Below are 12,238 nucleotides of genomic sequence, written 5' to 3'. Positions count from 1 at the left end.
TGAAAAAAAAAAAAAAAGAGGGGTGGGGGTGAATTTTACTAGTATTCAAGATTTTAAGAGTAAGGGAAAGGAAAGGGAACAAGCCTTATGGTGTGTTCCTTAGCCAAATTCCTCCAGAAGGACAGGGTGGGGAATATGGTCTCTACGATTTGGCACAATCCCAAAAAAACACAAACTCCAAAATTAAAAACACTTTTAATGTGTCGTTTGTTTTTATATAAAGGAAAAGTCTCTGTTTTTCCCTAAGTCAGTCAGTCTCTGCTATCACATAAACCAGGCAGCCCTCGCCAAGCTGTGCTGCGTGACAGAAGCCAAGCACAGAGCTAGATCTCTGAGCAAAGTCGTCTTATCTTGTCCAGGGGAAGGCACTGCTGCTTAGAGCTGCACTTGTGGTTCCAGAGATAAAAGCTCAAGCTTAAGAGCCCCAGCGTGCGTGAGCGGTGCAAACATAGCCCTTGTGGTGGGAGTCATCGAGAGTCTAAATTGCAGGTCAGTGACGAAGCTGAGGTTTTATTATAAATTACATGTACCTCATATATATATGATTATGTATGCAAATGGAAGAAGAAGCTCGAGCGGCTCTGCATGGGAGCAGTGTGCTCGCGGGTGTTTGCATCTCACCTCCTGGCAGGGAGGGCTCACAAATGCACCTCTCATTGCAGGGTTGCACCCCAAGAGGACCTGTGCCCYGGTGTCCACCACATGTTGCAGCCACCCAGACAGCTGCTGGACAATCTATCCTTGCAAAAGGCGTTGGGTGAATCCAGGTTGCGCTGCCCCCAGCCGAGGACGTCCCTGCAGGYGAGGTGTGAAGCTGGCAGCGAGTCACGTGCCAGGGCTGCTCYTGCACAGCGGCGCAGACACAGGCTCTGGGCTTCCTTCCAGATGTTGAGCAGAGCAGCACAGTCCATTTCTTCCTAAGGATGTTTTGTTCCAGTCCGAGACCCTGACCCATGGCCAGCCGAGGTGTCCACAGCCATGTTTGGGATCTGCTGAGTTGGACAAGTGCTTCCAGGAGGAGAGGCTCTTAAAAAAGGCAAGGTGTAACTCCGTGCTACCGCACATGCAATTAGAGTAACCTCCATAGCTCAATTAAGTACATACCTGTAATTAGTTTAGCTGAAGTTCTTTTCCCTGCATTGCATGCCTGTGATACCTAAGTCTCAAACTATATATTGCTCTATGTATGATTCAGTTGAATGGATGCACAGTATCCATGTAAGATTAGTCACTGCATTCACCAAGGAGAGCTTCAGGCAGTGAGATTTGGCTTGTACTTCTGATTTTAACACAGGGGTAACTTCACTGAACTTGGCTGAGTTACATCAGTGCAAAACCAGAGCAAAGTCCGGCGTTTGTGAGTTACCTGCAACAGAGGCATCACGACTGCTATAGCACTGCACAGAAATCTGTGCATCTTATTACCTCCCAGAATGTTCTAAAGTCAGGAGAGTTCTTGTTTCGCTGGTATTCTGAGGTGAGTAATCCAGGTGCTGGAAAGACACACACTTTCCAGCASAGCACATCAGCAAGCATGCAGGTGCCTGTAAAAAATATGCAAGAAAATATTTCTGCTTCAAAGCACAGTGTAACAGCTCGTATGTTGATGGCAGGTGTTAATACAGGTCTGAATAATATTTTTTTGCTTGTATGAAGAGCTCGTTTTCCTTCGAAATCAYGAGATGCCATCTCTGGAAGAACTGTGTCACCAAATTACTCCCTCAGTCAATGAAACGAGCCTTTAGCCCAAGCCATGGCATCTTTTGACACTGTCAGCCAATGGAAGCATTAAAAAAAAAGGGGAAGAGGGAGAAAAAGTCTATTAGAAAAAGATTTTAAATGAAGTATTTTGAGTAGGGATGTATTTTGCTACAGCTGTGTGCCCGGTGTCACACAAAATAAGCATAGAAAAGCATAGGCACATATTTGTTATTAATTTTGAAGTATCAGAAATACGTTGCCATCCTGTGCGGTACACGGGCCGTGTGAACAGCGCGGCCGGGCCGGGCTGCGCGCGGCCCCTTTAAATCCGCCGCGCCGCCCCCCGCGCTGCGGCGCGTCCTGCGACGCTTCCCATTGGCCGGGCGGCGCGCCAGTCCCGCCTCCCGGCGCCGCCAGCCAATGGGCCTGTGAGGCGGTGCGAGTTGGTGCGTGCGGCCGGGGTCCGGAGAGCGGCGGGTCGGTGACGAGGCCGGGAGCGGGGGGGAGCGGGGGCCTCCCGGGCGGCCGCGGGGCGCGGGCGGGGCGGGGCGGAGGGGGCTCCCGCCAGCGGCGGGGCTGGCGGCGCCGCGAGGGCCCCGCGCCCCTCAGGGAGGTGCTGGGGGGAGGGGCGAGGGACCCCGCGGCGCCGCCGGTCCCGCGGGGGGGGGGAGAGGGGGGGATGTCTCCCGGGGCAAATCCCGGGACGGATCCCAGAGCGGGTCCCGGCACAGGTCCCGCAGCGGCTCCGGCCGCGCGGGCTCCGTGGCGCCGCCCCGCGCCTTTGTCCCGTCCCTCGCGTGTGTCCCCGCTCAGCGAGGCCCCTCGCGCCCGCCCCGCGGCCTTACCGAGAGCTCGGGGCGCGCGGCCGGCCCCGCGTGTCCGTGGGCGGGCGAAACCCAACAAAACCGCGCACCGGGAGCGTGCYCCGCGTGCAGGGGCCGCCAGTGCGGCGAGGTGCGGGCGCTGGGAGCCCTGCCCTGCGCTCGGGCCCGTGCAACAGCCGCTGCTCTGCACCCCGAACGCTGCCCCGTGTCTGTGTCCGCACCCGCATTTCACATGCCAAGAATCAAACACTAAGGAAAACTGAAACACTCCCCAGATCTCACATGCCAAGAGTCAAACACTTAAGGAAAACTGAAACACTCATTTTTTTTTGTTTTGTTCCAGGTGCTGCTGTAAAAGATGAGGCTGAAGGAGAGCCGAGCAAGATCCTTCCAGGCTCCCGTCACCATCCACAACCACGCGGGCAGCCAGGTGTTCGTGTTCCACAGCGGCCCCCTGGAGCCGGAGGAGTCGTCCGAGGAGGAGGCGACGGTGACCACGGAGCTGCGGGCGCGGGGCAGGGAGCAGCCGCGGAGCAGCGCGGCGCGCGGCGCCCTCGGCGACGTGGTGCTGCTCCAGCGGGAGGTCACGCACGACGACAGCCTCAACAAGCTGGCCCTGCAGTACGGCTGCAAGGTGGGCGCTCTCCCCGCTCAGCTGCGCAGATTCTGCTGCTTTTCTCCTTAATCCTGTTCTCCTGTTCGCTTGTTTAGCTTCAGTGACTTCAGAAATATTTCATGTGCGTTTTTTGTTCCCCCAGTTACAGGAAGGGTTTCTGTTGTTTAATAGAGTAATACTGTAAAGCACTTTCGTGTGCATTTCATGAATGATAAGCACCTGGGTAACACCAAGCTGGAGGAGGGTGCAAAGGAGCTCAATTAACAACCATTAACAATCTAAGGACACGTAGTCAACCCCACACCCTCCGTGGCCTGGTTTCTGTTTGGTTTGGATGATTAAATGTAGCATGGCAGTCACAGTTTTTACACTCGTTATTACCTAAATGAAGGCAGAAAGTAGGAAAATGAGTGCAGAAATAAGGAGATAAGTCCCACACTCAAGTTTTTGAAGCAAATTGAAGGTGTGAGCTTAGGTATTGCAGAGAATGTTTGAGTTTGAAAAGGGTGGACTTAAAGGGAAAGGTGGCAAAGTCCAGGTCATGTTTGCACCTGGGAGTTTTTTTTTCCTGCAGTGCTGATAAAAACCTGTGTGGTCCAGTCTTTTGCAGGAAAAACGAGTGCATGCACAGGGTGAGTTTTCTCTGTAATTGAAACAGYAAAAGTGAAAAAAAAAATGATATTTTCTCTGTACCAAAGTTCTGTAGAAAAACAGTTGAAAAGTTTACTTACTCAATCTGAACAGCAGAAATATCCTCTTGCTTAGCAGTTAGAATTCCATGTTGCAAAGTGTGGGACAGTGACCTGGATGGTGAAACCTGGATGGTGTTGGCTCAACCGCAGTACTGGTTTGTCTTGCTTAATAACACAGCTGTGCAGCACAGCTGAAGCAAGAGGACTTAAAGGAATTGTGACAACTCCTCCCCTCCCTTCCCCCCCCTTTTTTTTTTTTAAGCCTTTTAAGTTCTGCTGGTGAGTCTGATGCTCGTGAGGGGAAAAAAAAAAACAAGTCTAGCAGGGCTGGAATAGGCTTTGATTGGCACCTGTAGAGCGTGAGGACTTGGAGCTGCAGCAGATGACTCTGTAGGAACTATGTGCCTAACCTGGAGTAGCAGCAACTGCACAGACTGGGCAGCTATGCTCGATCTCRCCTGCTTAATGAACAGGCTGGAGAAAGAGCCTGCATTACTTGCTTGATTATTTTTAGAGAAAAAAATCCAGCTGTTGCCATTTATTAGCGTAATCTCAGGAGGATTCTGTGCTGCTTGTCCCCAGGCTGCTCCCCTCTGATGGGGAGGGAGCAGCTAGTCACTTTTCCCACAGGAAAAACTCCTTCCCTTCCAACAAGTCCTGCTGACTTGTATTGATGAGGTACAGAGGTACAGAAATCCCTGCTGTCAGATGCTCACATGTTTATCTGTTATCAGTGCTGATGAAGTTTGATTTATTTGTGTTTGATTGCACAATTAAGCAGCTCCTGAAAGGCTAGCAAACCACTAGCAAGGAAAACATGTAGTTGCAAACATATATGACTTTGTTTCACTCTGTTGTTTATAAAACAAATATACACACGCCATCCTTTTTGTCTCCCTCCCCCAAACCAGGTGACATCCTCTTTGAAATCATGAGTCATTAGTTTAGGAGCTACCAGGGGCTRCTTAGGCAGAGCTACTAGATAGTACAGCGAATAGCTTTAACAAGGCATTTTAATGTCTGATTTTTACTCTTGATCACTTTACAATCCTCATCTCCTTTTGGCCTGTTGTCAGCTGGGACAACAGGAGCTCATTGCAGCCAAAAATGAGTACAAAAAATAAGGCACAACAGCTTTTGCAACCTCGCTCTTGCGTTCTTCTCATCAGCTTTGTTTATTGCTTTTGCCCGAGCTCTGCTCCACTTACTGTTTCTAGAGCCTCATCTGATGTTACAGTGTTTGACTGCAGACACTGCAGGGGATATTTTCTGTTCCAATAATCTGTTTTCACTGRAACAAAAGCAAAACAACATGAACAAAAAAATTGAAGCACCACCTCAGGAGACTTTGGGTCACATTGTACTTTGGTAACTAAATAATTTTGCAGAGCTTAGTCSCTGGCCTTACACTGGGGCAGGGCATAAGGCTGTGGTGATCCAGCTGCTGAGAGCTTCAAGGGGCACTGAGTAGGGTCTGGAAGGACATGCTCAATCCATTGTGATTCAGCCTTCCGTTTTTGGATTCTCAGGCTTTGCACAGTAAACATGGGCTGTTTGGCTCCCCTTGGGCCGTGGTTTGCTCTCTGACGTCGTGGCCTTGCTGCCTTTTTGCTTAGATCTGCTTAGATGGACTCGCCAAGCATCTCACTGACCCGTGTGGGCTCTGGGGGATCCACGGGGAGCCCCAGCTCTGGAGCCGGAGGAATGTGGGGCTGCTGCCCCTCATCAGTGTTGTGGCGCAGCGCGTCAGGGCTGTGGCAGGGCAGGGCTGGCTGCCTGTGCCCATGGAGAGGTGGCAGCTCTGCCTGCCAGCAGCACGTGATCGCTGGCCACAGTGACAGGGGAGACATTTGAGTTTTTGGAGTAGCTACCTGAGACTTGCCRTAGGTCCTGTTCTGCAGCCCTCACGGGCTGTCTGTTAAAAGTAGCATTTTGTCCTGAGCTAGCAAAGAAGTTGCAGGCGATGGCACACACGCCTTTGTGTAGGAAGGACTTGTTTGCTTCTTTTTTTTTTAAATTTCATTAGTTTCATTTATAGACGCAAACTTGAATGTGCAAATAATATAAACTAATTTTCCCTGAAGTGCAGACATTTTTGCCTCTCTTCTCAGTGGTATTCAGAAGACTGATAATCTAGTAGTGCTGCTCTTCTCCTTGGTTTGGAGTCCTGCTGTTTTCTCCATTTTTTTCCCTCCAGCTCTTTACTCGAGGATGTTTCGTGTCTCCTTCACTTTGGGAGCTCCATGTGACAGCACTGTTCCTTAGACTTTCTTTGATAGGAGATTTTAGGATAACTGAGAAGCTCATGTACTTACTTATTCAGCGGCTGCTGATATGCGTCGTTAATAGACTGGCTTCTCTCCATTTAACATTAAATAAAAGACACTATTTTCCTCCTCTTTTTTGTTGCCAGCTGTCTTTCTGGTCTGTGCTGTCTGCAGTTTGTTCTGTCTGGCTGTTTTTATCACTATTTGCCTCACCAAGCTAGGTGGGAGTGCCCRTCACAGGTAGGGACCCTGTGTGGTGGTGCTGATACAACTAAACCATAGGTGAGCCCACATCCACAGGGATTATTGGCTTAAGCATGTCTTTAGCAGGKATTCCTCTGCCGTCTGCAGAGGAATTTAGATTAATGTTCCCCTCTCTAAACTCACGGCTCTCAGTGCAAGTAGATTTACTGGGCAGTTCATGAGCTTGCATACCCTGGAGCCGCGGGGCTGGTACCGGAGGGGACAGGCCACGAGGTGAGTCTGGGCTCCGCTTGACTTTTCTCTCCCTGTTGCAACAGTTAACGGGAATGTGGTTGGGAATGTGAGCAGAGTAACGTCCCATTGGTGCAGGAACGATGCCTCCCTACCCTGTCCCAGGATCACTCTCCAAGAGCAGCGTTTCAGCAGGAGAACAGGCTTCAAGGGGACACTGTGCTGAGCTTTGTGGGGTTTGCTTGCTCATATGGGATTGTCATCTGAAACACAGAACATTTAAGGTACGGAACACGTTTCAGAACAATTCCATTGTAAAAGAGTCTTCTTGCCGTAGCTTAGAAGGTAAGCAGGCGAGAAGCAAAGAGCAAGGAAAAATAAGGCTAGGAGAAACATAGCATAGGAGCAAGATGAGGGCACTGCAGAAAGAAAATTATAAATTGGATTATTAGAGGATCCTTAAGATCCTGTGGGATCTCTGTAATTAATGGAAAATCTCTGACCGCCAAATACTAAGACACTTGTGCCAAGGGCTTGTATTTGTTTTCAGGATGCTGTTTGCCTCGTAGCTTCTTGAATGGTTCTTGTTTGAATACCAGTAAAAGACTGGATTTTTCCAATCTGCTCTTATTCTTTCGGATTCTGCAGGTTGCAGATATCAAACGTGTCAACAACTTCATCCGGGAGCAGGATTTATACGCGCTGAAGTCCATCAAGATCCCTGTGAAGAACCACGGGCTGTTGACAGAGAAGGACCAGGAGCTGCAGCCCATTGGGCCCGTGTGCCCCGGGGCCACCCCAACGCTCGTGGACATCCCCGAGGCCGGCGCTGAGAGCACAGAGCTGCAGGACTATTTCAGAGGCATCGACAGGAGCATCGAGGAGGCCGCGCAGGCCGAGGCCCAGCTCARTGCCGAGTTCGGCCTCGAAGCGCCGCGGAGGCCGCCGGGCTCGGGGACGCCGGGCAGCGGCAGCGGCGCCGACTGCGGCATCCAGTGGTGGAACGCCGTTTTTGTGATGCTCCTCATAGGAGTTGTCCTGCCCGTGTTTTATATCACCTATTTTAAAACACAGGGGACTGGGGCGATGGCCCRTAACTCCAGCACAACACTGACCTCAAACATTTCAGCAGATGGATTAGAAGGGAAAGTGCCTCAAAACTTAGTTACAGAGGAGATCCCAAAAGGGAGGATCAAGCCAAGCAGAGCCTCCCCTGCCAGCACTGAAGTCCACAAACCAGCGACTCTGACTGTGGTGCGGCCAGGGGGATAACGATACCGGAAATTTGACTTTCCTTATTTTTTTCCCTTTTTTTTAAGTAGATGATGTAATCCTGAACTCAAGTGAACCTGAGGTGATGTGACTATGGAAGAATAAGGATGCTTTGTTGCTTGCAAAGAAAGGTCGAGGGAGAGACAGCTTTCCATTCGTGACCTCCTGTCGAGGGAGAGACAGCTTTCCATTCGTGACCTCCTGTCGAGGGAAAGTATTTTGCAGCCGTTCATTCTCCTGTTGGCTTCAGGTATTTCTTAGTCCTCCTGCATAAGAATCCGAACCTCTTGCTGCTGTGTTACAGATGACAGTATTTGTACAATTGGCAAGTTAGGGGCTGTGTGCACTTGGAGAAAGTACTTTTTTTTTGAGTGGAGTAGAAGTGGGGATTGTTTTTTTTCTTTTCTGAGTTGCCATTTTAATCTTCTGTAGCCCATGGCAATTTTGGCATATTTGCCTTAAAAAGGTGGGGGGGTCTGTCCCGCGAACCGGAGCACACGGTGCAGGTGTTAACCTGGCCCTAAGGAAGGCGCCGTCGTCTCACCAGCTGTGCCTTTTGGGTGCCTTTAAGCTGTTTTTTTTCAGGCTGGTCCCAGGCGTGTCCTTGGTGGCCCTCGTGTGTGGTCTCCGGGTGCTCCTGCAGGCAGAGTTGGTCTCTGCACAACCCGGGCTCCAGCCGCGCCGCAGCGGCTGCGAGCGGCACGGGYGGCGGAGCAGCCACGGGGCTCATTTGCTGAGGACACCGTCAGGCCTTTGCTCTGTAATATGCAGGATGTGAGGCCTCACTTTTTGGGAAACTTAGTGGTTTTAATCCATGAGGGTACAGGTCGAGCCCTGCACATTTTGGTTATGGATTTAAGTTTCGTTGTTTGTATCTGAGAGACTTGCTAAGGAGGCTCCAGTTTACAAGGTCTCGGCAAACCCTGCATTACTGAGGCAGTTGCTGGGGCTAGTGAAGCTTGTGTTTGATGGTTGCATTTGAAAAAAAAAAAACAACTCTTGAGGGGCTGGGAGAGACCAAGGCAGCTTTGGGGGCGCTGACCACTGCTGGAAGTGAGGGGAAAATGAGGTCCTGAGACCACTTCAACACGTGTGGGAACGATTGCTCTCCTGTGGCCAAACAGGTGTTTTGTAGCTGACACCTCTTGGCGCCACTCTGGCTGGTTAAGGTAGTAAACCTTGAGGAGACTGTGTCACCGACACACTTACATATAGAGTTGGCTGCTCTCAGGTCTCCTCCATTTTTCCTTTCCGGAGGGCAGAGACAATTCATTTAAAGCAGTTGTTTTCTGCTTCCCTTATGCCCCTTTTGCCATCTTGCCAAAAGTTCAACCAGGTCCCCCTTGGAGAAGCAATTTTTGTTAAAAAAAAGGGAACATGAAAAAAACGAAAAGCAGAAGCAGGCAGCCCTGAGGGAGAGCAGGTAAGGGGAGCAGCGGTGCTGGGGGCACTAGAGGGCASTGGTGCCGCTCTGCGGAGCCGCTGGTGGAGGTGCTGGGCGGGGATGGTTTTGTTCTTTTTGTGTTTGCTTTTCTGGACAGCTGTAAGTGGCCGTGCGTGTCCGATCCCTGCAGCTCCGGGCACACATGGACTGGGAATGWGGGTTGCTGTATAGCGGGACACGGCAGCCATGGCCAGACCCGCGAGCGGAACCGCGCGGTGTTGCACAAAGAGCCTGTTCGTCCTGCAGCCCTTAGAAAGTGCTCGGGACTCAGGGGAGTGTGTGGGGCGGAGGGACCTAATTTTAGCAACAAGAAACCCTAAAATAACTCTACTGGGGGAGGGAAAACCAAACCATATTTTTTTCTTCTATGAAGGAGCAGTAGCCCTCTTTGTTTTATGGGAGTTACTACCTTTTTTTAAGCTCTATGAAATAAAAACCCAAGTGCTACCCACCCTAGACTCTTGKTTCTCTCTATAGTACAGCTCTGTATCGCGGTCTCACAACACATCAACCTGCCTCTAGGAAAGTGAGACCCTACAGCRTTTGCTGCATTTCTTTTGTGTGTCTCCCACATGGGTGTTTGTTCCCCAGTCCCTCCTCCCCCCCATCCTGCCCCAGGAAGCAGGGCTGGGGGGGCTGTTTCCTTATTCCTAGTCCCAACAGGCAGCCCTGGAGCAGCAGCAGGAGCGGCGGCAGCTGTGGAYGAGCCGGGTGTTGCCGGAGGGGCAGCAGGTAGGAGCAGGTAGGGAGCTGCCTTCGGCACGGGAGGGTGGGAGCCGCCCGCGGCTCCTGGTGCTGAGGCTGCAGCCGCACTTTGGGAAGTGCCCTTGGTTAAACTGAACCTTCCCGCCGTGAGAAGACCCCCTCAAGGTGCAGCATCCAGGTTACCCCTGCAGGGCCTGGCAGGGCAGGACGAGGACACGCGAGGGGACGTGTCCTGCTCTGCAAACACCACAGAGGCTGAGTACACAGTAAAAGCCAGTATCTTTACTTTAGTGAATGCAGGATACAAATATTTTACAACAACCTCTAGCATTTTCTTAACCATTTGATAAAAAGTTCACTAGAATATTTATTGTATATTGAAGAAAAAACAACACATTCAGGGAAAAAAAATTGAGATTAACTTATTTTTTTTTCTTAAAAGATTCATCTCAAGGATGGCAACAAAGTCCAGCTTGTGCCGCCAAACGGCTTATCATCATTAAACCGTGAACAGCTTCGTTGTGAACTGTTGACTACAAACATTTACCAAATACATAAATCTCTTTTTAAAAAAGCCATTTTAAATATAGCAAAGCAGTGTTCTCTTGCACAGCAAAGTGAAGAAAGGTTCTACTAAGATTTAAATGCTTACATTTGTTAAGTCTTTCTTTCACATTCTAATTTAGCTTCTTCCCATGATCATTGCTAGGAGTCATCATGTTCCTTATTTACTATGTATTTCTTGTGCGCACAGTAATTTGTACGTTTCTGATGCATTAGTGTCCTTTAAGTAAAAGGAAAGGCTAAAGCATTTTTTTTTTCTCTGACGAATCCCTGATTACAAACGTACTCTTAAACACTATCAGTGAGAGCTCAGAGATGGAGAGGTGATTTGTCGCATTAGAAGATGAAAATCTTATGTCTTTCAGGCTTGAATGGGTTCAAAATAGAGCTGGAGCCCCCTGCAACATCAGTCGGTGTTACCTGTTTTACTTTAAAAAAGTATATTTTTTTTAATTGTTGAAATATCTGTGCTATGTCCTTTTTTTTTTGTACAAAACACTCTTACAATTTCTAAAAAAAGTATATTTCAAAGTTAGCTGTGTGTTATTAAAAATCAGAATTCCCATTTCTTTAATGGCAAGAGATTTTTCCCACTGACAGGGGAGGTCTTCATAAAGACTTGGTCTGTTGAGTCTCTTTGAGGGTTTGGGGCAACACATTAACAGTCTCGGTATCAATTCTGAAGAACTGATTTTTCGTTATTGTTCTTTTGGATTGTTTAGTACAATTTTGTTATAAATGCTAACCTTTAATATTTTTTTCTTTAAGAAAACAGTAATAGTACTGTTTAAAAACCTGCATAGCAATAAAGACTATTGTGATACAGTCAGCAAAGCCATCTTATAAGGCACACAAGAAAATAGACAGTAAATGTGAATGCAGAACTCCCACTCGGATGTACAGCAAAGTTCATAGATGTGCATAATAATGAAAAAAGTCACATAACTTTCAAAGCAGAAAAGGTTTCTGAAGTGGTAAGTGAATTTAATCCCTTTGGAACCTCGCGGGTYCCACAATGCCGTGGCCGAGCAGGGAGCGGGCGGCACCGCCGCTAACAAAGACTGGTAGGATCAAGTGATTTCATTACAGGTTTAAAAATTTAAAAATCCAAGCAAAAAACATAACAGCAGATAACTGTAAGCTGAGGTTAAAAAACCCCATCTCTTTTCCCCAACTAGAGCTTACTTAGAGCAGTACRACGTGTATGGTTCCAGCGTGGCTGCCGGCAGGAAGGAGCAGCCCGGGTGGGCAGGAGGCCGCGGCCCAGGAGCGGCTGCCGCCACGCGCGGCCGCAGCCCCGGCTGGTGGGTCTGACCCCACAGCGGGGGGCGCAGACACCTGCCCCAGGGGCAGCCCCGGGGAAGAGCCCGGAACGGACCGAGCCCGTCCCAGGTTCCGTCTCCGGCGGCCTCGGCCTCCCTGCTGCTTTCAAGGGAGCGGCCCGGAGGAACCACGTACTGCGGGCCGGGGTGTTCACACCATCACTTACCACTTACACGACCTTTTGTGCTCATTTGATATGTGTTAGCTCCCTATCATGAGAAATCAGGTCAAGTTTTTCCACTTTTTTTTTTTTCCTCCTCAAAAGAGGCAGTTTTAAAATGATGCCTTAAAATGTGTTGTAACAGATTTTTAATATTTATGCAGGATGAACTTAACACCAGATTTTTTTTTTTTTGCCACTTTGCTATTTATATACATATATATAAAATGTATAA

General features: G+C 49.4%; 1 protein-coding gene across 1 annotated transcript; it reads left to right on the top strand.

Moving 5' to 3' along the window:
* Window positions 1-1,432: 1,432 nt before the first annotated feature.
* On the top strand, window positions 1,433-7,876 carry LYSMD4 (LysM domain containing 4). Its single transcript, XM_026040616.1, has 3 exons — window positions 1,433-1,477; window positions 2,869-3,159; window positions 7,184-7,876. The coding sequence occupies exons 2-3, from the start codon at window positions 2,884-2,886 to the stop codon at window positions 7,805-7,807; spliced, it is 900 nt and encodes a 299-aa protein (XP_025896401.1). The 5' UTR covers window positions 1,433-1,477; window positions 2,869-2,883; the 3' UTR covers window positions 7,808-7,876.
* Window positions 7,877-12,238: the final 4,362 nt, after the last annotated feature.

Source organism: Nothoprocta perdicaria, unplaced genomic scaffold (genome assembly GCF_003342845.1).
Source record: "Nothoprocta perdicaria isolate Ctin4 unplaced genomic scaffold, notPer1 scaffold_26, whole genome shotgun sequence".
NCBI lineage: Eukaryota > Metazoa > Chordata > Aves > Tinamiformes > Tinamidae > Nothoprocta > Nothoprocta perdicaria.
The sequence above is the reverse complement of the archived record's forward strand: the minus strand, read 5'-3'. Positions and strand labels throughout refer to the sequence as shown.